We start from the raw sequence: 26837 nt of genomic DNA on the forward strand, positions 1-26837 counted from the left end.
ACTTTAGAAGCCAGGATCTTATGGTCTCCTGAATACTCATATGGTGTGGTAACCTCCCCCTGCTTAGGAGTTCATAGAATCAAGAAAATTAAGACTCCCTGTGTAAACTCTTGAATTTATGAAGAAGAAAACTTGGACCAAGTTTTCCAGCATTAAATCTTCCATTTCTTTTCAGCCTCTTAGTTCTCTAAACTTACACATGTGGACCAGCATCAACTTGGAAATGATAACAATCAAATTAAAAAAACAAAACAAAACAAAACACTGTCTGGGTTTGTTTCCTATTTATTCAAATTGACTGCTCTAGATCAACAGTCACATTTTTTGGAATCTTCTTTAGCCAAACATTAAACTGTTACTGAGACTCTTCATTGAGAAAGAAAAAAAAAAAACAGAATGAGGTAAAATATTCTTAACTGAACCCAGAAGAAGTTCAGAAAGCACAAGCCAGTTCACCCATGTATATGGCCACATGGACAGCTAGCAACGAGCAAATGTAGCCTTCATGCTCAGAGAGGTTGGCTCAAATCTAATCCACCTATAAGCAAATATCCCATTTTAGCAAGTAGCTTTATAACGCTCAGTTCTATAGAATGGGAACACTTTCATGGAGGATCATAGATTTAGAGCGGGAAGTGACCCCCCAAACCATCTAAACTAACACTCTCTTCTTACAGTTCAAGAAATTAAGACCAGGTAAGTTAAAACATACAGCTATTAGGAAGTAGAACTCATATTTGTACCCTGGTCTTCTCTTTAGATTTGGTGTTTTTCTTTTGTGTCATGCATCCCTACAAATGTTGATTTAGGTGGCACAGCAGATAGAGCGAGGAGCCTAGAGTTAAGAACATTTGAATTCAAATTCAGTCTCAGATACTTACTCTGTGGTCCTGAGCAGTTCATTTAATTGCCTCAGTTTCCTCATATATAAATTGGGGATAATAATAACACCTGCCTTCTAGGGTTGTCATAAGGATCAAATGAGATAATAATTATAAAGTGCAATTGGCACATAGGAAGTTCCCTATAAATAATAGTTATTATCATTAATGCAAAAAAGTCTATCAAGTAAAAACAATCTCATATGACAGATGAATTCATATATTACTCTGCTTGCCAAATAATCTATTTAATCATAGTATCCTTCTGCTATGTAATTTATATTTGAATGTCTGTGCAGCTAAATCTTAATAAATGGATATGATTTTCAAGCTGTGTAAATGGGAAGCCAGGCACATGTGTGAATTGATCTAACCTTTCTGGGAGCAAAACTGGAAGTTAGGTGAGAAAATTCACTAGAATATTTATATATGCCGATGCAGCAATTCAGCTAGTAAGGTGTTTTTTAGAGGGGCCAAAGATGGAAAGAAAGATTTCATAAATTCATACATATGAATAGCAATGTTTTTGTAGTAGGCCCCCAAAAAACAACAGTAGCAGAAAAATGAGTACTGATCAACTGGAAAATGGAAAATGTGTGTGTGTATGAATTTAGTAGAATATTCTGGTGTTCTATGGAACGAAAGGCAGCTAAGTGGCATAGCGGATAAAGTAAAGGACCTGGAATCAGAAAGACTCATGTCCCCAAGGTTGAATTTAGTCTCAGAAACCTATTAGCTATGTGACCTTAGGCAAGTCACTTAGCCTTGTTTGCCACAAATTTCCTCATCTATAAAGTGAAATTGAAAAGAAATTGTCAAACCACTCTATTACTTTCCTAAGAAAACCCCAAATGGGGTAACAAAGAGTTGGATATGACCAAAATGACTGACTCTCTGTATAGAATGATGAGTGTAAGGAATGAAAAGAAATATAGGAAGACCCAAAGGAACTAGCATGGAGACAAGAATGCTGAACTGGGAGAACTACACATCTAAGACTGTAATGAATAAGCAAAATAACAATAAAAAGACTTTCAGGGTCATAAAAACTGTAATGCCTAAACTTGGTCCTAGAAAACAGATGATAAAATACCTTCTTCCCATTAGAAAGTTGGAAGATTCTGGGATGGAATGTCACATACAAAATCTGGCAGAGACTTTAATTATTTTTCTTTGTTACAAGAGAGGGTGTAGGTGTGTTTATGTCTTTGAATATGCACACACAAGCATGTGTACACAGGAAAATGACCATGATATAATCACAAAAGGAATCAATATTTTTTTAATGTCTTGACATGATTTGGAAGAGGTGACCAAATTCTTATAGATGTTTAGTTTTGAGAGAAATGGATAAGTAGTTAGCAGAGTATATATTTGGTGTTGGATATGAGTAGAGGTATACAGGAGTATGAATTGACTTAGGGAGATGAGGAAGGAGATATAAGAGGATGTGGGAGAAGAGACAGGAGAAATAAGATGTAATAGAGACCAGTTTCTGAGTAGCTTTGGGATCATGAGAAAGACTAGAGAAATGCAGGACAGAAGGAGTGAGAAGACAGAGACTACTTTTCAGAAGATGTTTTTTTATTGTTTTGGTTGTTGTTGTTTAATCTCCCCCTGGCAAATAAAGATTAGTGTCAGCAAATCCTTCTTAAAATATAAACTCTTCTGTTTGGCATTTTAGGCTCTTCACAATTTGGCTCCGACCTACCTTTCCAGACATTTCACATTACTCCCCCTCTTGTACTCTATGCTCCAGCCAAACGGATGCTCTTACTATTTTCCAGACACATTATCCCATCTCCAGGATTTCTGTCTTTATCCCTTGTCCTGAAATGTCTTCTAGCCTCACCTTCACCTCTTAGCTTAACTCATGTCTGTCTCCTAAACAAGAATATAAGTCTCTTCTTATTTTTCTACATTTGTTTGTGCTCTCCCTGTGCCCCAAATTTACTTTATATATGTTCTGCATTTACTTATATGCATATTACACCTTTCTTCACCCTACTTTCCACCCCAAAAAAGAATGGAAGTTTCTTTAAATCAAGATTGTTTCATTTTTGTCTTTGCATTCTTAATGTCTACTCCAGTGCAAGTTTTTAGTAAATGCTTGTTGAATTAAACTGAATTAAATTCTACTATGTCATCAATTTGAGGAAGGTAGGTGGTACACTGGATAGTATACAAGATATGTTGATATACTAAATTCATATGCCACGTCTATCTAGTAGCTATGTGACATTGGCTAAGACACTTTCCCACTTTTAGCCCAGTTTCCTCATCTATAAAATATGAGAGGGATCTTTTAGCTTTAAACCTATCATTCTAGGGGTAACCTATTCTGAAACTTTGGGCTCCATCATCACAGTCAATATTCCATAAAAGAAAATAAGTTAGTTAAAAAGTTGGGCTTTCTAGTAAATCTTGGAGCTTTCTTAACCATTTCTCTTGTCTTCAGTCCTATGCTGGAGTCCCAGTTTTCATCATCATCATCATCATCATCATCATCATCATCATCATCATCATCNCCAGTTTTCATCATCATCATCATCATCATCATCATCATCATCATCATCATCATCATCATTTCTATAGTGCCTTAAGGATTACAGCGATATATATATATATATATATATGCATACATATCTATATAGATAGGCAGACAGACAGACAGATAGATAGATAGATAGATAGATAGATAGATAGATAGATAGATAGANACAGACAGACAGATAGATAGATAGATAGATAGATAGATAGATAGATAGATAGATAGATAGATAGATATGGACCTGTCTGATTTAATCATCTCTTGTGTATAACAAGGTATTTGGACAGATTTCTCTTGCTGATAGAAAGGAATGCTATATGCCTGCAATTCCACCCAGAATTTACAGTTAGGTTTTAAATATTTTTCCCCAGCCACAGGGGAAATTAATTCTGGCACTTGGTTACATTCATGAGGGGGATGGATGGTCTGTCTTCTCAGGACTGAGAAACTGAATTAGAAGGGCTTTGTGTTGGGCCAAGTCACAGAAGGTCAGTGAATGGTGGGATCTGGCACAGGAACAAGGGGCTCTTCCACTAAAAACTATACTTCTTTAGAATAAAGTCTGGCTAATCCCTGTAGGTGTCCCACAGTTATGGAGCCTATGTGGAAATAATTAAAAAAATGATGTGGCTTATCTCAACTAGTTGTTAGTTTATGGGCATCACAAGCCATCCCCAGGCATTCACTACTATAGTTAACATATAACTTGAAGGAAAAGTCAGTGACAACCTTGGCTCAGGCGGTTCAGAAGGTCCTTACCAATTGTTGTAATAACTGATTTCACAGGGTGTGTAACTTAATTAACACAGTACTTTATTTGCATTAGATTATTAAAATATAGAGTCATGCTGGAATGGGCAGAGGCAAAGTTAGTGACAGGACTGGTCACTTTGCCTCTTTCAGACAAGGCATCCTGAAGCTAACACAGGTCTTTCTGCTTTCGTTGTAAAAAACTCTGTGTCCAAAGTTATAAAAAATAGTGTCCTTTCTGATCAGTCATCTGTGGCTCATGCTAGGCAGCCTCCAGAAGCAGGAGGGCCATTCCAGTAGCCTTTTCATCCTGGCAGGATGCACAAGGCAGAGGTAACAAAGATAACAATAACTGAGAAATGTGTGATGTAGTGGACCAGGGTTTGGGTGTAGGTGTGATCTTTATCACTTTCTTAAACCCAGACAATTGACAAAACAATAAATCAAACCCTTATTTGTAGCTTGCTGATTTAAGAGGTGTCAGTCCTCACAATGAGTATTTAACAACCAGCTTTTGAGAGTCTATGTAAATTGACTCGAGCACAGCCCTGAATAACCCATCCCTGCTTTCTAATCATAAAATGAGAGAATCATAGCTGAGAAGGACTCCAGAGATCATCTAATCCAGCTCCTTCATTCTATCAATAGGGCTAAACCCCATAGTAGATAATGTGAGACAGGTCCAACTCACGCTAATTCCAGAGCTTCAGTATTAAATAGGCAAGTAAAAACAGATTATTTCAAGGCTTACTCTTTCTTTAAAAATGAGGAACCTTTTTTTGTTGTTCTTCAGTCATTCCTCAGTCATATCCCACTTTTTGTGGCCCCATTTGGGGTGTTCTTGGCACCAATACAGAAGCTATTTTTTTTACATTTCCTTCTCTAACTCATTTTACAAATGAGGAAACTGAGGAAAACAGGATTAAGTGACCTACCCATGGTCACGTAGCTAAGTAAAGATTTGAGGTCAGATTTGAACTCAGGAAGAAGAGTTTTCTTGATTTCTGGTCTGGCTTTCTATCCACTGTGCCACTTAGCTGCTCCTAGATATGATTGGAAAGCTTTCTTTTGAAAGCTATATTATTAATATTTGGGGCACTGCTTGGAAAACAACTTACTAAAGAGTATCCTAGCTCTCTGAAGAGGTGAAATTAGCTTATAATGTAGCCTAAAATGATCAGAAAGGTAAATGAGGATCAAGAGCTAAACAAATGACAAAAACTTTCACCAGAATTGAATGATTATTCTTTTTATATTTTCTACAAAAAGTATCATATGCTTTGGAATTAATGCCAGAAACAACTGTTACATGAAGCAAATCTGCTTTCGTAATATAGTAAGTAGAAGGCATGAATTAAACTCCAATTTGGAGTTAACTAGGCTGCATCTTTATTATAATTACTATTATTATTTTCATTAGTATAATAAGGAATATACAATCTTTATTAGTAGTAGTATAATAAGGATGTGCCACAAAGACTCTTTTATGCATTTGCTAGCCACACATGAAAGAACAGCAACAGGGTGAAGCAGAAAAAATACTAATCTTGTCCCCAGGTTTGGCTTGTCTCTTTGTCTTTTTTCTACCCACTCATTTATATCAATGAAGGAAATATCAGGGGGTCTATAGTTTGAACTCTCATCCCTAGAGCTTTTTTGTAGTTATTGGCCAAAAGCAAAACAAAATAAAACAAAAAAACCCACTAAGCTTATAGATATATAATTGTATCTTTTTTAGAAATAAAAATAGAATGTTTGCCCTGAGCTTGAGTGGGGATGCCTATGTAAACCCTAAATTCATGGACTAGAAAGTCAGAAAGAAAGAGACATGTGAGCCTAAGGGCATTTCCTATTTGCTAGAAGTCCAAGTTTTTTTCTAAAAGCTTGACACCATCCATCTTCTGGTACCATTTTTTCTCCCTGCCTCCTTGCTTGGTCTCTGGTGGCCATAATACTTGCCTAGACTGAACTTTAGGATGCAGTAGCCTCTTGGCCAGAATCATACCACTTCCTGCTTGTCATGGCCTTCCTGACACTTTCTAGGACACAGGTCTGGCAATTAGATGATGGCTTTTCAGAAACTTTGAATATCAATGCTGAATATTCCTTCCTTCCTCAGAAGGTCTCTTCCCATTCACTGATACTCTGAATGTATACATTTCCCAGTGGCTAGCATATGGCCACCTTCTCAAAGCCCCCCAAATATTAATAATACAACTGCCTAAGGGCAGGTAGGTGGCACAGTGGATAGTGAGCCCTAACTGCCAAAAAATAAACTCCCCTCCCTAGTTCTAGATGCCCACTCCTTTATTCCCATCTACCTCAACCCTACACTCCCAATGTCCCATTCCACATCAGAACATACCTAAAACCTAATCAAGTGAACTCCAGCTTCACTTGAACACACTTCCTTTCTTTTATATCATGTCCTCTCTTGTTCCTTCCATATTCTAGGACTCATTGAATTTGGGTTACCTCCAAAGAACACAGCATTCCTGGTTACCCTTCCTAGTGCCTGATACATTTTTACTTATTCCCCTTTACTCACTGACTATCATTTCCAGAGGCTTCTTCTCCTGTTTTCATTATGCAGCCTCCTATCTGGCGGTTAATGAAATCCAAATTTATCACCTACCCAGATTCTTGAAGCTATTAATTGCTAACCTCCCATCTTGCCCAGGATATTATCTCTCCTTCTTCAAGAAGTTCAGTGCCTGCTTCACAGTTTTACCTTTTACCCCAACTCTTGCCCTCATACTGTATCAGGGGACTAAATAAATCTTTAGGTTTCCCTCCTCAATTCCCCTCCAATATATCCTCCACAAAATTAGCCAAAGTGATTTTCATAAAGTAGAGATCTACTCATGTCATCCCCTCTTCAATAAACCCCAATGACTCCTTAAAGCCTTTAGGATAAAATATAAACTCCTTTGTTGCCATTTAAAGTTTTTCCCCTTCAGACTATCTTTACAATTTTCTTGCAGATTACTCCTCTCCATATTTTTTATGGTCTAGCCTTACTGATCTTTTACTCTGTACACAAGAAATTTTATCTCATATATCTGGGTATGTTCCACGCCTGGAATGCTCCCTCTCTTGACTTCTGCCTTTCAGAATACCTAAACTTCCTTTAAGATGGCCACATCTTTGTAGAATACTTTTCCTTGTTCCTAAAGGAGCATGTTTTGTATGTATTGATTTATGCCTATATTGTTTCACCCATTAAAATGTAATCTCCTTGAAGGAACTATTTTTGCTATCTTCTGGTACTCCTATATAATAAGAAATTAACAAATGTTTGATGATTGATTGATTATTTAAAATCCACATAGAAAGACAGCCTGGAGCCTGATTATAAAGGGTTTTCTGGGCCAACTTATCAATGTAGATTCAGACTAGGGTAGACCCAAGTGATTTATTATAGAGCTGTATAAACTTAAACATTCCCCCCAGATTATCTCTAAAATTTGGCAGGTCTTTCTTTCTGAGACAACTTCAGGTAGACTGAGGGTATCCACAAGGAGATACTGGTTCAGAAGCAGTATTGGAAAGAGGGAATTTTCCCTGTCTCTGTTTCTTTATGTATTTTGTTCCTTAACTTCCAGTTGTGTTCAGCATTCTTATTACTAATAGCAGCCAAATTGTTTAATAGTGTCACGCCTTTAAATGGAAAGGTGAGAAAAAAAAACCCAGAAGGACTCCCATGGGGCATGTGATTTTGAATAAATTGTACCTAGCTTATAAAGAGAAAACTTTCTAAAGCATTATGAGTTCCTTGGCTGGAAGGTAGCAACTGAATTCATTGTCATTGTTATCATCTACAACCACCCCTGCCACCATTATTTCTTGGGCATTAATGAACATCTGGAAAGAATTACTGGCATGAGCTATAACTCAGGGACTATTAATTCTCCAAACCATACTCGCTTAAAATGCTTGTTGCCTTGGAAAGACTCCTGGGAAGCACATTTATTATTTTTGAGTGAATTTCTAGGGAGTGAGGAGTTATACAATGTCTAGACAAATCATTTGGTCAAGCGAATAGATGATTGTGCCAAGAAGGAAAAGACTCAGAGTCCTACTCCTTATCTGGAGAAAGGAACTTAGCTTTTCTCCTCACTTCTTCTTCCTGTCTCCCACTGGGAGTCTTGATCTCATAGGAAGATTTACAGTTTTAAAAACTAAAAACCTAGTAACACCTATATTTGTTGCCTTTGATCAGTCTCTAATGGATTAGAATAGGCTACAACACACAGGCTACATCTTGGGACACAATTCTCTGATGAAACCAAAATATTTTGCCGTTGGTTCCAATGGGATAAATAGTTTGCCTTAATTGTTGAAGGCTAAAAAGCCCGAGCCTCTCCACCAAATAAATTTAATAGATTAGATCTGTGAAATTACATAATCTTAGCTTGTCTTGGGTAGATGAAAAGCTGTAATGCATGAACCAAGAATCCAAAATAAGGGCAGAATATTTATAGCAAAAGCAAATCCCTCACTAAAGTATGTGCTGACATGTTAAAGTAAATGACAATTAAGGTCCAGATGCACATATATTCAGGTCCTGTAGATCTGCTGAATTCTGGGCTGCCTCTGTATAGGTCTAGTCAAAGGTGAGGTGAAGGGCTTCAGAACAGCTTAGGAAGATTCAACCATTATTTAGAACAATTCTGTAGTTTCTCATTGCCTACTAAATGACTTTGTTTACAATCTGACTTTATTTCCAGGTTTTTTTCCTAATCATTCTTCTGCTTCCAATCTCCAAACTAATGTCCTCCATACAGGTCCTCCACTATTCTACCTCTGTATTGTGGTTTCTGCCTGGAATACCCTGTCCCTACATCTCTGCCTGTTAAAATAACACTTATCCTTTGAGATCCTTAAATAGAACCTCCTCCAAGAAATCATTTTTGATCTTTTTATCGTTCTAGTTCAGTTGTGTCCAATTCCACGTGACCCAGTGGGATTTTGCCCATGGGGTTTTATTGGCAAAACTATTGGAGTGGTTTGCCATTTCTTTCTCCAGTGCATCTCCTTTTTAAAGAAGAGGAACTGAGGCAAATAAAGGTTGAGTGATTTGTCCAGGGTGACACAGTCAGTAAAGTAGCTAAGGTTAGTTTTGAATGGACTCCAAGTCCAGTGCTCCATCCACCATACTACTTGCTTAGTTGGAAATGATCTTTCATTTATTTAAGACCTTGCATATTATTTTATCCCTCTTGTGAGCTCATTATGTCTTCATTTATATTAGTTAACTATACATTTTTTGTAATCTCCTCACTAGATTAAAATTTTTGTGAAGGCACAAAATTGTTATTTATCTCTGAATTTTTCCCAACTCCTAGTAATTTCATGTACATAGTAAATACTTACAAAATACTTGCTGAATTTATTAGATTGACTTGACCTCAGACCATATTTAGGATGGATGTTCTACTGACTGAAATCAACTTCGAGGGTAACATCTAGTACTAAATACTGATATTTAAAACAAGCATTATTTCCTTATTTAAAAAAACATATACCTTTCTGTTGGTTTCCAAGGGATAATACTGTGTTTACCTGCAGAGAGCAGAAGGTTTGGGTAAATGGCTTCATTCGAACCAAGTAGGAGGCTATGATAATTGCAGAGGAGTAGTGGGTGCAGTAGTGACACTGGGCTGAAAGGTCACCTGAAAATGAGATCAAATGGGATTTCAGGGGTTATACTTGGTGAAGATTGCACAGATGGTGATAATATACAACATATGCAGCTGGCCATTAAAGAACAATGAACATGAGGCAAAGTTTAAAAAGCATCAGAAGGCAACAAGAGGGGAAAAATCACTATTTTGCTGTATAGCTTCATAAAATTTAGACTAATAATGCCACCAGTAGGCAAACCATATCAGTGCATTCAGCCAAGTGGTCCAAACTTTAGATTCTTCTCCCATCCCTATCAGCCACCTGCCTTCCAAGGTTGCTGTGAGGAAAGTACTTTAAAAAAATCATGAAGCGATTACAAATAGGAAATGACAGTAGTAGGTAGTTGGAACAGTGGTAGTGATGGTAGCAGTTTGAGGATGAGGACAGTAAGGATGAAGAGGAAGAGGGGAAAAAAAGAAGAGAGGGGTAAAAAAAGAAGAGAGGGAGGAAGAACAGGTGATGGAGACAAAAAAGGACAGTCAGCGCCTAATGGATCAAGGATTGTTTATGCAAAGCAATTGATGCTCTTTGAAAGTAGGGATGATCTCATTCTTTGTATCCCCAGCACATAGTGGGGTTTCTAGCACATACTAGGTGCTTGTGATTGAGGGGATACTGCTCTTGAAATATTGTTGCTCCACCCAGGTGTCCCAAGTCCCTAAAATTTCATCATAGAGGAGGGCATTTGAATGCTGGCCTCAAAATCAGAAAACCTGGGTTAAATCTTGGCTTAACTACTTAATAATCATTTGATTTGGGGGTCATTTAATGTTTTTAGTACTTAGTTTTTCACTTCTAAAATGGTAGTCTATGATTCCTTCCTTTGTGCGAAGAAGTACTTCTAACTTGGCTTATCTCACCTTCTACCCACCTAGGACTGCATGTTCATTGAGGCATTTTTTCTTTTTAGTAAGGTATTACATTTCATTTTGCTTCAAAGGCTGATTAAATAACCTTCCAGATTTGAAAGCCCTCACCTAGGAGTAGGATAGGTGCTAGAGAAAGAGCAGACTATACTCATTGAATTCTGTAAGTCATTTACTTTATTTGATTATATTTTCTAAATATATATACATATTCTGTATATCCGTATTTTGCTATATTTTGCTTGACTCAAAAGGTCAATATAAGCAAAACATAAACCAGCCATAAATCATCCCTGCATTTAAAAGATGCAGTTACAGAAAATCCCCAGACATTGAGCAATGTGTATACCCATAGCTTAAACTGCAATGTTATATGACTGTGGCCCTAACTTAGAGATTCCTTTCCGAATTCCAAAAAAAGGCATATGCTAGCTAGAAGAGCTGACACCAGAGTTGGTAGCAGAATTGATACCATGAAATTGGGATCAACCTTAGGGTAAGCTAGGAGAGGTTCATATAACTGGACTGGAGGCATGATTCCAGGGAAAAACCAAGTCAGAGCCAGGGTTATTTGGCATGAAGATAGGGTGAAGGGAAGATTCTCATCCCAATTTCATGCCCAAAAGGGAAAGGAAGGGAAAAGGCGATACCTATTTATATAGTGTCTACTCTGTGCTAACTAAGCACTGAGCTAAGCACTTTACAAATATTATCTCATTTGATCCTTACAATAGTCCTGGGAAGTAGATGCTGTTATGATCACCATTTGACATTTGAGGAAACTGAGGCAGTTCAAGGGTATGCCACAGAGTGTCACAGAGCTTGTAAGCATCTAAGTCTAGATTTGAACTGAGGTTTTCTTGACCTCAGGTCAGGACTGTATCCACTCTTCCATCTAGATGTCAAAAAAATATTTCTAATTATCAGTGATTTGGTGTGGAAAGACCCAACTTAAGATCTTGGCTCTTCTATAGATTGAATGTATGACTTTGACTGGATGAATTTAGCTTCTTTCTTGGTTTTCTCATGAGTAAACTGAAGGGGATGGAGTAGATGATTTAAAGTACCTTCCAGACTGAAATCTTGTTATTCTATGACATTCTGTATGGTTTCTCAAAACTCTTTGTTTTAGTCTTCTAGAATATCCTTTACAGATATAAGTACGCTTGGAAGGAATATCCACAGAGGCTTGGTCCTTATGCTTTGGAAGAAAGAACTAGCACAAGATTCAGCTGGAGATCTCAAAACAGATTTGACCTACTTTATAATTTTCTTTAGAATAGACCTAACTTAAACGCACACACAAAAAAAAGTTTTGATGAATTCTGGTACCCAACATTTAAAAATAAATTAAAATCAGAATCACATACCTTCACTCTTTTCAACTTCTTTATATCTCTGGATGAATTTCAGTTTCCTTTCTTTGGTCTGGGCCCCCATGGGCTTTGAGAGATCTCGAAATGTCCTGGGATTCGTGAAGTTCAAAGCCTAGAAGGCAGATAGGCAGTTCTAAATCTTACTGAGACCCACGGGTGCCCCAGCTTAAGCTCTGGGAGGTTATGCTATCTAGTTTTATGGTTCTCTTTATTAGTTTACTGTCATTTGGGTTGACCCCTTCAGGTGATTAGCAAGTTTGCATCTTGGAGTGCTGTGATTTTATGACTGAGGAGGTAGTGACCCCAGAAGACATAATAAGAGAGAGATGGAAAATAAGAGGTGTGAGAGATTGGGTTCAGATTGAATCTGTTTTAGGTTGACCTAAATAAAGAGATTTCCTCCAGTCACAGGAGCAGGAAGGTTCGGAAGTTTGTTTTATTTTGTTTTTATTTTAAATGGTTTGACATATGCTAGGCATTGCTTCAGATAAACCATGATTTGTATTGACAGAGGACAGGCACTAACTCAGAAATAAAAATATAACTTCAGATTCCAATCAATGAGTTTAATGCTATGAAGGCAACTCACTTTGTAAAAAGCTGTCTTTGCTCTTTGTTAATCCAAAGACAAGTCCACTGCTTTCATGGGAAGAGAATCATTCTGATAATTAAAACGTGACATTAGTTGACTATTCTCCCAATAAACTAAGAAATAGATTTTGGGGACCAATGGCATAAAGCATAGAACTACAGATAGGGAATCTGAGGTCCCTGGGCTCCCTTCTTTTTATCCCCCAAACTGGGAAGTATAGAACAACAAATATAATATAAAGAATAGAATAACACTTTGGGAAAGAGCTTGTTTGGTTAAATAAGTAGGAAAAATAGAGAAAATAAGATGATGGCTGACTAAGCTAAATATTGGAAACTGCCTTCTCTTCATTTAGCCAGGAAATACAAGGGACACAGATTCCAGTGGCTTTTTCCAGTGGCCACTCAGCATTACATCAAAGGTTAAAGAAAGGAGCAGAGAGATAGTGGAACAGAAATGAGGGAGTGAGAGGCAGACTTTATGGCTAATCAAATTTATGAGCTGAATATCTGGGACACTGGATCATCTTATGATGTAAGAGGAATTACACCAAAGATTGCCTGGTAAAGAGGAGAACCTGGCCAGAAATTGGGCATGGACCTACACAAAGAGATCTAGGGAGGGGATTGTTGCATGAATTTGAGGGTGAAAAGGAAGAGTTATCCTGTACATATCTAAGCAAGCTTGAGGAATTGAATCTAGGTTTGTATTTAACTTTGCAGCAGCAAACTTGGTATCCTTAAAGTTGCAAGCCCTTCCTGTTGGTCATAGCAAATAGTAAAATAAAGAGAAAGAAAGCAGTTCTTTTTTTTTAGTGGTTTACCTCTGAGGTATAGTCAGCAAGAATCCAAGGAAAAACTGGGTACTGCATATAATCATTGTAGGTTCTCCCAGCCAGGGTATTTAGATACATGAGATATTCAAAATTGCTTATTTCCCTTTTCTGCCATAAGGAAGAAAAACAATATGTATGAGTCATAATATTGTCTGGGTAGGCCTCTTACATATATAACCTTAGACTCCTCTCTTAGTGATTTGTTTTTGTATTGTATATTTTATGAAATCATCATGACAAATCCTAAATTAAATTAATGTCAATGCTAGGTTAAGTTTCCCTCTGCCACCCACCTTGTCCTTGGGCTGCCTTCCCATGTCACAACTCAGTGTGAACTTAGAAGTGCAAATCCATTTCAATATTTGCCAGAACAAAACATGATTAGAAGAGCAAGTCTGCTGAGAAAACATGACATCATGGGTTCCAAAGCCAAAGAAAAAAATAATTTCTGTTCTAAAAACAATTGCCATTATTTAGGATTTTCGTTCAGATAGATGAAAACTGATCTTATAAAGATTAAACATCTCAGGTGGTGTCATTTTCTACCAAGATACATTAAAATATAATTTATATTGGTAAAATTCTTGGCATTTAGTTTCTTCATCTATAAAATGGAAATCAGAGTAAGAATGGTGACTTAGGTCCCTTCTAGTCCTGACTTTAATGCTCATAGTAAGAATCATAGAACCTCATAGTTTGAAGAGACTTCAGAACATATCTAGCTCAACTTGTAATTGAATAAAAATCCCTTTCTAGAATATATTTGCTTTTGCTTAAAGATTTCCATTGAGGACAAATTCAATACTTCTGGGTTCCAAATTCCATAACACATTCTACTCCGGGATAGCTCCTTCAGGAAGGTTTTCCTTACCCCAAGCCTTGCCACATACTTGCTATATTTATTTCTCCTCTGAGGGGCCAAATGAAATAAGGCTAAATCCTTTTCTACAGGATGCCCCTTCAAACACTTGAAGAAAACTATCATTCGACCCCTTTCTTCTAAGTCCTTTCTTCTTCAAGCTAGAGAGCCCCAGCTCACTTAATTGGTTCTCATATGGCATGATGGTGAAACCTTTCCCCACACTGACTGCCTTCTAATGGACTCACTGGTTTATCTGAGTCCTTCATTTTGGGACATTTATAGTCAATGAAATCCCCATTAGGAAGTTCTGAGGTCTGTCCACTTGTTCTCCAATATTAGAAGTTAACTTTCTCTCTGTCTTTGTTTTCCCGATTGGAAGTGTACTCATTAATTTGGGATCTTTTGCTTCTATAATGAATAATTATTAATTTGTGACTGTTAAATGCATTTGAAGAAAAGTAATAAAAAAGTAAAAGTAAAATCCTGGGAGTGGCCTCTGGAGGAAAAGGTCCAGGTGCAGTTGTGCAATTAATTGTGGTCTCTAGAAAGCCACCCAAAGACACTCTCATGTTTATTGGGGACTAGAGGTTTGCCATCACTATGGAAGCTTAACTTTGCACTATGCTGTTCTATTTAAATGTTCCCCTTGTATTCATCAACTTGCCAAGGCTATCCAGAGGAGAGAACTGAGTAACTGCAGAAGGGCTGACTGAGCACTAGCAGTGAGGTCTCCAAACAATTCATTTTCTATATATGCAGTCAAGTCTCTGTAACCTCTAAGGAGGCACTATCTATCTCTGGCCAACTAAGCCTAACTCCCTGTAATTGAGATAAGACCATTGCTCCACCCAGTAGAAATGCTGGAGGAACAGACACTAATAATAGCACAAGAACAAAAGCTTAGTAGCTATTCCAAGGGGAAACTGGGTGCTTGGAGATTCCTTGCGCCTTGGTGGATAGAGAGCTAGTCCTGCCCAACAGGGATCAGATGCTACTGCTGACAAAGAAGACAAGTCTCTCTTTTTTCCTGGCATTTAGCCTCTAAGTTGCCCCAGGCAACAATTTAAATTATGCAAATTATAATTTTATATACTTATTTTATATAATACTGTATTAATAGAATATAAAATAATTTACATAATACTATGTTAAACATATTACATATTATGTAATACTATAATCCAAATTATAAATTCAGGGCATCAATGAAGAGTTTTCCCACCAGGTGATTGCATAGATAAAAGATAAAATGATAAAATCATAGATTAAATTATAGATCCTGACTACTTCACCCTACCCTACCCCCATGGGTAAAAGCATTGGGCCAGGCAGCAAGGATAAAAAGACAATAAACAAAGCAGTCTGACCTCATATAGCTTATGTTCTCTTACCTACCTTTCAGGATTATTGGGAGGTTCAAATGATACCATATTTGTAAAATGCTTAGCACAGTGCCTGGCACATAGTAAGCATGGTAAAAATGATTATTCCCTTCTCTCTCTCTCTCACTCTCTTTTTATTGGAGAGATTTAGACATGTATAGAAATGAGTATATAGAAGATGAGATCCTTTGAGGATGGATAGAATACTGAGAAGAATCAAGGAAGGTTTTCCTAAGGAAGGTAATCCTGAGCTGAACCTTAAAAGGAAAGAAATATTATTGGAGATTCAAATGAACAGAAAAGTCATTCGTTGTAAGCAGGGAGGCTAGCTTGAGAGAATGAAGAGGCTGAAGATAGAATGGTGGGTTGGGGAAACAGTACCAGATAACATCATCCTATCTATCTTCCACTCTTTAAAATCTCTATCCGCCTCTGCGCCTACCCATGCTGGCTAAAATTTAAGGATGGCTCATTCACACTAATCCATGCTGCCTAAAACTGGATCCATGTTCTTGGGAAGTGGAAGCACTGTGTCTTGGTCCCCTACCGCCACAATAAAATAAATCGCATTATTCCCTGCATCTATCTGTTTGTTAGTTTGCTTTTGTCAGCCTGTTTCTATGTAGCACCTCAATATTCTCTATCCCTTAGGTCTTCTTTATTCACAAACTGAAATTTAACTGAGACAAGTGTGGTTTTCACCTCCTTGTTGATAGACATTCTCACTTCTCCAGTTTACTTAAGTATTTGCTGATGATATCTATTCAACTTTTATACTCAGATACTGACTTCAGGTACAAAGAGGCAGGGAAAAGGTCTATAATTATCTTTTCTGGTTGTCCTCAGATTTCACCAAACCATAATGCAGAGAAGTGTAACAAGATGGATAGTCCCCATTTTGAGGCAGAAAATTGTACTATAGAAGATGTGCCAGATTATTGGTTCTGATTCATGATAAGGAATTGATATTATATCCTGGTCTAATCAGTCGGCTTCCTGAGCTCCAAAGTAGCAAGACAACTAAAAGAGAAGTAACTAGGACAGGGCAAGTGAGGCTTTTCCCTAGGTACTGCCAAAATGAGAGGGACTAAATTGGCTCTATAGAAATGGAGTTGCTAGAGGTTCAAATACAGGAAGGAGGCCACAAGCAAGAAATCAGACCACAATCTAAGCTTTTCCTAGTTGATCTGCTTCTATTCTTCCACCAGTGTCTATGATCAGGTTTCCCAAAGAATTGAAGAAGATTGGGAGGTCCTAGGTCCTGATGGGACACTGGGAACATTCTGCCCTTGGAATTGTATTAAATTCCATGGAAAAGATTTAAATAAGTGAGGCAGAGTCCTGTTTCCTTTTTTTCTCCCAAGGAGACTCTTTCTCATTCTTCCCCCACCTTTCATTGCCTAGGTGCAAAATTTTCAAGTTACAGTCCTGGTTTATAAACAGAGTGAGACTGTCCATTCAACCAGGGATCTTTGCTAAAGCTCTCACAGTAAAAGGTTCATTGTTTAGAAATAGTCATGCCTTCTGACTCTTCATGACCCAAGATAGGTGCACTAAGGATATTATAATCTTCCCTATTACTGTGGGAGTCCCTGTTCTTCTCCTTTTCTCTTCTCTCTCTCTCTTTTTCTCTATCCCCCTCTCTCTCCCTCTCCTCTTGTCTCACAGACATAAACATATGCACAAGGACTCATTAGATCTAGATGTATAAAGGGATCTTAGGCACTCCCATTTCTCATTTAACAGATGAAGAAAGTGAGGCCAAATAGTAAGGAGATCTGCTCAAGGTCAAGGTAATAAGTTGAGGAGCAGGGATATGAATTCCCATCTTCTTTCTCCAAATCTAAAGCCTGTGGATTTTGGAGCTCAGATGAAGGCTTTTAGGAGTAGTATCTGCATTTCTTCAAATGTGAACATAAACAAAAATAACACATTGACTCTTTGCTGTTAAGTCTCCAAATATATTCTTTCCCTTGTCAGAAACAGAACTATCATTTCCCAGGCCAGTTTCCTCAACAATAGATTTTTTTCTTCTTTTGAAGTAATATTCATACCTGCCACTTCTGTAGCATTGTTTTCTCTGATCCGATGCTTTTCCTGTAGGAAATAGAAAAGTTGATAGTGACTGTCAAAGCACTCAGGGAGGTAACATGTAGCATATAACCAAGGAACTTGTGCTTTGGTGTTATTTGGAGCCTGCAGCAATGCAAACTTCCATAATCCAGCCTGTTCATGTTGTCAGAGCTAGCCGGCAAAGGCTGAGCAAAGTCAGAATGACTGAAAGATTTCCCTCTGTCTTTTCCCTATATTTATCTTCATAAACTGACCCCAAACTTTCCAACCTTTCCCCATCCCACCAAAGTAATTTAAAAAACCACTTACCATTTGTCTTAGAATCAATACTAAAACACTAATAGATACTAATTGACATACTAAGTGTTGGTTCCAAGGCAGAAGAGCAGTAAGGGCTAGGCAGTTGGGGTTAAGTGACTTGTCCAGGGTCACACATCTAGGAAGTGTCTGAGGACAGATTTGAACTCAAGGCCTGGTACTCTATTCACTGTGCTACCTCGTTGTCTCTCCAATAAAATAATCTTTGTCCAGGTGGACCCAAATGTCTCATGATTTCATAAAATGTTATAGCCATGAATATTGGTTACAAGAAAGGTCCTTAAGAAAATCAGAAATAAAGATATGATTTCCCTTTGCTATTACCTTACATATTTTCCTGAATCAGTAGTAGGAAATTCTATCAACAATAACTAGAATATATACACATTTTGAACACATAAACACATATATGCACATATGCATATTTGTCTATATAAATATATATGTATGAAACAATTACAAAAGCTTTATGAACACAAACTCATTTGATCTTCCCAATAACCTTGTCAGATAAATATCACAAGAATGATAATACACTTTTCAGAAGAGGAAACTGAGAGGCTGTCACTCAACCAAGAGTTGTAGCTACAAGATGGTTCCGGAGGCTCTCTTGGCTCCATATTCCAGAGCTCTTTCCACTTTAGCATGTTTTGTTTTGTTTTGTTTTCCTCTGAGTCCTTTGCATAACTTTTTCTCTGAGTTAGGGTCTGGACCTGAGATCTAATTCATCTAGGGAACTCCCTCTAGCAATGCACATGGGCACCTTTCCTGCATCTCTGCTTAAAGCACTTAGACATTAAGTTACTTGTTCAGGTTCACCCAGGCTGTACGAGTGAGAGATGAAATTTAAAACATCCTGGTTCTGAACTGGGCTCTCTCTATTCATCACATCCAACTGCCTCCATCTTTCTCTTTGTGTTTCGAGTTCTCAGGGAGATTCAAGTTTTTCTGCTCAACTACCAATCTAATCTGCTCTGGGTTGACACAGTAACCAAGTCCAAGGCAAAGCTCTGCCTGCCTCAGCAAATGAATGGAACAACTCTGCCCATTGAAGGCTTTATTTACATGGTGTGGTGAGTGTCTATGGTCTAACATTATAGAATGAGTTTATAGCAACCATTCACTCAAATAACAACTCCTTTCCTTTCTGATAGGGAAAAATAGTCTATTCTTAGTCCGAGATTCTGCCTTGTGTGCAAAAGGCAAGGCCATGAGGAAATGGGATATCATACAGGGTGGAAAATAAACCCAGATGCTTATTACTGCTCACCATACTTCGTTCATTTCTTCCATTGGCTTTATTTTGAGATTCAACAGTTTTGCCTTCCAAATAGAATCATTAAGCCATTCTATTTTTATTCATCATTTATTTAGCTCTTTTTATCTTCAGACTAATATGCTTTATGATGAATTAATAGCTGATTTATTGTACTTCATGGAGTGCCCAGAAGAAAGATTAAGTGATTGGCTCCTCTGGCCTTTCAGAGAATTAAACTGGGGCAACCAGTGAGGAAAAAGCTTGAATTTTCAAAAAGCTGAGTGTACAATTGCCATGGGCTTGTGAGTCTGGTGTAGCTTTCTTTCCTTGGAAACAGAGGTCATAGTAAGACTTTTTATGATATCTGGGAATTTTTTATTTAACAGAAAAACAAATGAATAAATTAAAAACAATTTTTTAAAAAAGACAGAAGGTGTTGACAATAGTTATTTTCTGTCAAAGCCAACATGTGTTAGGAGAAGAAAGGATGAAGAAAATACACAGTCTAGAAAAGCTGAGGAAGCATTTATTAATTGGATTCATATAAGGATACTAAAGGCAACTAGGTGGTGCAATGGATAGAGTGTTGGGTGTGGAGTCAGATACTTACTAGCTGTGTGACCCTGGGTAAGTCACTTAATTAACTCTGTTTACCTTAATTTCCTCATCTGTAAAATGAGCTAGAGAAGGAAATGGCACACTACTCCAGTAGCTTTGCCAAGAGAACCCCAAACAGAGTCACAAAGAGTCAGACACAACTGAGCAACAACAACAAAAAAGGATACTACTGTCCCTACCCCTCAGATCATTTAAAATGACTCTGGAATTATGTCTTCCTTTGTGACTTATAAAGATGTCATAATGTCAAGCATAATATAGGGGGGATTCATTTTCCATCTCTCCATTTTTCAGTTTTTTCTCCATCATGAGCTGTTATTGAAGGAAGAAATCTTCCACCACCACTCACTGGCTGAGTAAAAAGACAGAGCTACGGAAGTGAGTGATTTTTTTTTTTAAAGATCAAGGACTTTTAACTTTAGCAATATTTTGACATAAAGCTAATAATGTAGGATTTGCACAACTACTCACGAAAAATATGGGGGAAAATTAAGTTTTTAAATGAAGACAATTTTCTAGAAATATATTGTATTAACTCATTCACCACCCCCATCTCTCCCCCATGCCTACCTCTCTTCACCACCTTGGGTCACACATGAAAGTATAGAACATTACATATTTTAAGTTCTATTCTGTGGTTCAGAAATTTAAAAATAAACATTCATTCTAAGAGGGACCTTGGAAATTTATCTCCTACCTCTTGCCCTCATTTTACAGAACAGAAACTTGAGGCCCAGAGAGGCAGGATATATTTGTCCAAGGTCACACAGATTGTCTGTTTCTTGTCTTCTTTCCACCACTCATATTGTGTGTTTCTAGTCTGATTTCTGCCACACTGAGCTTTCTCTAAGTTAGGAACCTGAAACATTTCTTGTGGTCTTACCTCCTGAATAAATGTTGGAACTTTAAACTGCTTATACCTGGGATTTTTTTTTCAGTCCGCCCTTAATTTTCTTTGTGCAGCTGCCTCCAGCCTGGCTTCTTGCTGCTCTTTAGCTGAGATGGAAACTAACTCCCCATCAGCAAGCCACTGTTATTATTTAGTCCAAATCAAACATACCTAGGAAGGAAATCACTTTCTGTGCCAGAACTAGGCAAAATTACAAAGAAGATGAAATTTATTTGTTTTTGTTTTTTTTTCGAAGTGTTCTTTACCCCTTGGACACTCATTCATTCTTGCCTTTTAATTATTCACTCCACATGACCTACTCCCTCATCTTGCTGCCTATTCATTCACTGGCTAATCCTTTTCTTCCTTTTAGTCCCTCTCTTAATTGACTAATATTTTTCAAAAAACAACCAATTAAAAAGATTAAACACTTACTATATACTCAGCACTAAGTGAGGCACTAAGAGAAGATACATAATTTAGATAATGCCAGAGTCATTCTCTGCCTTCTTGAAACTTCCACTCTTGCAGAAGGATAAGACACAAAAAAATACAATAATGTTGTGAAAGTGTTTTAGGAGAACAAACAAAATGTTACACGAGGGCCATAGGGCAGCATTGTTAAAGATTAGGAGAAAGTCAAAACTGACTTTAAGAAAGTACTTGAGGAAAGTTTTAAAGCAGTGATTCCCAAAGTGGGTACTACTGCCCCCTGGTGGGTGCTGCAGCGATGCAGGAGAACAGTGATGGCCACAGGTGCATTTATCTTCCCTATTAATTGCTATTAAAATTAAAAAAAATTAATTTCCAGGGGCACTAAGTAATATTTTTTCTGGAAATGGGGTGGTAGACCAAAAAAGTTTGGGGACCACTGTTTTAATGGATGAGAAGGAGTTCAACAGGCAGAAGGAATAATAATATGAACAAAGACTTGGAGGTAGGAAAGCACAGGGTTTATTGGGAGGGGCAGGGGATTAATCATCCTTTCCTAATATTTCACTCCCTTTTCCCTCAAGGTATTAGTTAATTACAGGTCAAACAATTTCATTTTGGATGTTGAAAATGCACATTCATTATTACTCTAAAACTGAGACTTTAACCAGAATGAAGGCTGGAGCATATGTATTCTTTTTCCTAAAATGTGGTACTTAACAGGACATACATCCTAGGGATGAGCAGAACAGGAACACTTTGATCCCCCTTATCTTGGATTCTACAATGCAGTAGACATAATATGAAATTCAAATTACAGTCACCTTTTGTTTGAGCCCTATTCAAGCATTTTACATTAGAGTTCTTGGCAGCTACATTTTTCTGTTGACTCATATTGAATTTCCAATCAATTAAAACTTATAGAAACTTTTCACATAACTGCTCTCTATTCACATCTCTCTTTCTGTATTTGTCCAGTTCATTTTTTAAATCCATGTTAGAAATGTACATTTATCCCTATTAAATACCATTTTACTAGTTTTGTCTCATCATTCCAGTCTGTGGAGATCTATTTGGATCCTGACTGTGTCAATCTAAGTATTAAGGATTCCCTCCACTTTCGTGACATTATACTTATTCAGCATGTCATCTATGACTTTTGGAAATGTTATAGTTGGATGATATGCAATTTAAAAATTTTGGTGCCCATTGCTGAAAATACCTTCCTTATCAGGAGTAAATGGAAACAATGAGACTAAGACATTCGCTCTAGGTCTATAGCTATGGAGGATTGAGAGCAGATCTAGTAATGATGAAGTTTAATGAATTTTGCCTTATCTAAGGCAGGGGACTTGGGAAACAAGTAGATCTGCAACGTCCAAGTATGTACTACTATGTCAGTTATGTAGTTCATATGACTCACACACACATACACACACAAATAAATTTTTTCCTCCTAAAATATAAAGTCTGATTGTAGCTTATATTTTTTCAGTCCAGAAAGACTTTAAGTAACTTGGGTACATCCTTGGAATGCAAGCATGGACTGAAATAGCCACAAAAGATGTCCAAGTCTATCTATACCAGAGGAAAACTACATTTTACGTAGTCAAGCCCCAAAGATGACAAAGCAATCGGAGGAAAGCTCAGAGGATTCTAGCAGAATTCTTTCTACTTCCCAGCCCTGTATTGGGATCATTCTACTAATTTCTCATTAGCCCTAGGAAATGATGCCATCATATATTTTAGAATGGATAGAACACTGGCTTTGGAGTCAGAAATAATGATGACGACTTTTAGGTAGCACTTTGTTATATTATCTCATTTGCTAGTCCAAGAAAACCTAGGTTTGAATTATACTTCATAATATTATTGAGATTGGTCCAGACCCCAAATCTCATTGTTATTGGGAAGAACCAGTAAGGAAATATGTATGATTATAGATTTATATTGGCTTTGCATCTAATAGAGTTTTTTTTAAACCCTTAACTTCTGTGTATTGGCTCATAGGTGGAAGAATGGTAAGGGTGGGCAATGGGGGTCAAGAGACTTGCCCAGGGTCACACAGCTGGGAAGTGGCTGAGGCCGGGTTTGAACCTAGGACCTCCTGTCTCTAGGCCTGACTCTCAATCCACTGAGCTACCCACCTGCCCCATCTAATAGAGTTAACTTGGTATGCTATGATAAGTCACATTCCTAGAACTGCAGTCATTAAAGATGGGTGTAGCCTGCGTTTTCCTGGTTATAAGGTTTGCTCTCTAGATCCTATGACATGAGATCTCTGTTGTTGTCATTACTATAATTGTTTTTATCATTATTATTTCAAGAAAGTTCTGGACATTGAGCATAAGATCATGGAGTTGGAGCAGGGAAGAACCTTAGAGTCATGAGGTCCAATTCCACCCTCTTATTTTATAAAAGAGGAAGCTGACCTACCCCAGAGAGTTTGGGTATTCCCAAAGTCACACAGATAGGTAGTAGCTGAGCAGTATTTGAACCCAAGATCTCAGACTCCCTAGCCCAGGGCTCTTTCCACTTTGTAAAATTCAAACCTGTGGTTATAGTCATAGTTTGTTATGTCTTTTGAGCCCTTTTGGGCTATTAGATGTTTTCTCATTTTTGCTAAATACATGAAATAGCTTTGGTTAATTATCCAGTTTAGAAATTAAATCTCCAAGGCTAATAAAAGTCTACTAAGCACTTTAGATTCTAGGACTAAAGGTACTGCATGAACATAGACCACAATTAAAGTGAAATTAAAATAAATTTTGTAAACCAAGTTAATGACAAAATGTTACAGTTCTACAATACACATACATATACAATACATATGTATATATATATACATAGATCTATATACATATAGATAAACATTATATGTATATGTCTCAATCTCTAGGTCTATGCCTATATCTCTACCTGTATCTTTATGTTCGTATCTACCTACATCTCTATCTCTACCTCTGTATTTATCTCTCTCCCTCTGTATCTGTATCTGTATTTTTCTCTAAATATATTTGTCTGTCTCTATCTTTATCTCTGATCTGTATTTATCTATTTATCTTTGTCTCTATAAATCTGTATTTCTCTCTGTCTCTGACTCAGTGTCTCTTTCTCTCTCTCCTCCTCCCCCCAAAAGGTGATGGATTTCCTTAAGCCTTCCATCTTCTCATGTTTACATCTGTGAGTTGGTCTTTGGGATTAGGATATTGACTTTGCCACTATGAGCAATTGTTTCTTCTCTCCCCAGAGACTGATAATAACACCTTTAGGGAAACCAAAATCTCAAACTCTTCTTCAACTTTAGGCTCCTACTACATTATCAAGATATTTACTTATTATGTATTAGTTTTAGTCTTAGAAGAAAAAATACTACCTAATGCTCAAGATTCTTGTTTTTTTTTTTTGTTTCATTTTGTTTTTTGGTTTAAGTTCTCAGCCCTTAATAAGGTGCTTAATAAATGGTTGTTGAATTAAATTGAATCTTCCAGTTCTAAACAACTTTTTGAAAGCATAGTGGCTCACACTTTAATATTTGTTGATTTGAATGGAAACGTATTTAATTTTTGCTTTGAACTAGAGGATTTAAAAAGGCGTCTGACTGGGAATTTTTTTTCCAGGACTGCTCATTCCAGGCTGAATTTAAAATTTTAGAAAATCACAATAAAAAAATTAGAAGAGAAATTCTAACAAAAGAAGACTTAAGAGTTTTGCATAGAGATTTTTAGGAAATGTTTTTGGTTAATTTCCAGTCTGTTATTGAATTCTCAGATACATTTCTTTGAAAAGATGATCTGTCAGAAACAGCCTTAAAAAACCTCTATCCTAGACAAACGTTAGCTAAATTTGCTTCAAAGGGTGGTCAGTGACAAAGGGAGAGGGCAGTGAAGGGGCTTTCTTAATGTCCCGGCTGACCAACAAGCAAATTCCTCTGCCTGTGGAACCAGCCTAAAATGCTTTTGCGACCTGCTCCACTGCTCTTTCCCAAGGTTTTCAGACTCACTAAACAGTAACCTCTTTCTGTCTTTTGTTTAAACTTGTAGATTAGATTCACAACATTATGTTAATAATCTCCAAGGACCCACGCCCCCTGTTGCCTAGTGACAAAGTTTCAGAGTCTACTGAAGAGCTATAACTATAACTGAGTAAGTTCAATTTTCTTTTTCAGATTGTGTATGTATGTGCATGTGTCTGAATTTGTGAGAAAAAGAGAGAGAGAGAAAGAGAGAGAGAGAGAAAGAGAGAGAGAGAGAGAGAGAGAGAGAGAGAGAGAGAGAGAGAGAGAGAGAGAGAGAGAAAGAGAAAGAGAGAGAGAGATGGGGGGAGAAAGAGAGTTGAAGAGAGAGAGATGGAGAGAGAGAGAGATGGAGAGAGAGAGAGAGAGAGAGAGAGAGAGAGAGAGAGAGAGAGAGAGAGAGAGAGAGATCTAGAAAGTAAGAATATACTTGTGTATATGTATGAGTGGTGGCAGAAGTGGTTTTTTTTTATTAAGTTTTTAACCTTGCCTACAATCTCTAGCAGTTTGAAGGTATGCCTCCAGTCTCAACCCTGCAATTTTAGAATCGCCAACCATTTGAAACCCCAGTGCACCCTGCTTTCTTCTCCCTGTGAGTTTTCTTTGTGAATCCCAGACAAAAGCTAATTCATTATTCAGAGGAGAGCCTATGCAAGAGAAGCTTGCAATAATGGCAGCTTATTCCAAAGACAAAGCTGCTTGCTGGGGGATTGAGGTGGGGTGTGGGATCCCAGGTCAGCTCTGACAACAACATGGTAAGTTCTTCTAAAGGTTCTTGATCTAGTGTACATTGGGCAATCCAAGGTGACTGTGTAGATACAACTTTGTTTCCTTGCTAAATTCTGGACCTTTGATGAGCATTGGTGTGGTCTTTAAAATTATTTGGAAATGTGCTTTAAATACCGGTGTATTCTAGAAATGTATGAAATGAAAGTTATTGCTTTCTCTTTCTCTTTATATTTAATATATTTATATTTAAAATGTTTATATCTTTATATTTAAAGAGAATAATGCAGAGACTATTGTGCTCTGATAACAGGTCATTCAGGTCTCTCATTTCCAGACTGGTTTCAAGAATCTCAGAATAATCAGGAACCCACCTGAATAATTATTGTTTGCTAACTGAGATAGGATTTTTATTTTAAATGAATCTGAAGAAATCATACTAAATAGCAGCAATTCAAGTCAGATAGGAAGAAGGAATTTCATGTCTGCAATTTTACCCAAAGGCTATGTATCACTTCTATGTGATCTAGTGGAAAATATTCTGGCTTTCAAGTCTGAGGACTTGGCTTCAAATCTTTGATGCTTACTTACCACCTGTGTGAACTTGGACAAATCATTTAGTCTACTTGGACCTCAATTTACTCATCTGCAAAACTGGGAGGAGGGCATTAGAGTCATTGTCTCCAAAGGTCCCTTCCAAATCTAAATTTTGCATAATTTTTGTT

The 26837-nt window shown here is 37.3% G+C and overlaps 1 protein-coding gene across 1 annotated transcript in view; it reads right to left on the bottom strand.

Moving 5' to 3' along the window:
* The window catches only part of WDFY4 (WDFY family member 4), a 403065-nt gene that overhangs the window by 64603 nt on the left and 311625 nt on the right, over positions 1-26837 (bottom strand). Inside the window, exons 48-51 of the mRNA XM_044665777.1 lie at positions 17838-17880; positions 13528-13647; positions 12107-12224; positions 9748-9857 (exon numbers count right to left, since the gene is read on the bottom strand). Coding sequence (XP_044521712.1) covers positions 9748-9857; positions 12107-12224; positions 13528-13647; positions 17838-17880 — 391 coding nt within the window. The remainder of the gene's footprint in view (positions 1-9747; positions 9858-12106; positions 12225-13527; positions 13648-17837; positions 17881-26837) is intronic.

This window comes from Gracilinanus agilis, chromosome 2 (assembly GCF_016433145.1).
Source record: "Gracilinanus agilis isolate LMUSP501 chromosome 2, AgileGrace, whole genome shotgun sequence".
Classification (NCBI taxonomy): domain Eukaryota; kingdom Metazoa; phylum Chordata; class Mammalia; order Didelphimorphia; family Didelphidae; genus Gracilinanus; species Gracilinanus agilis.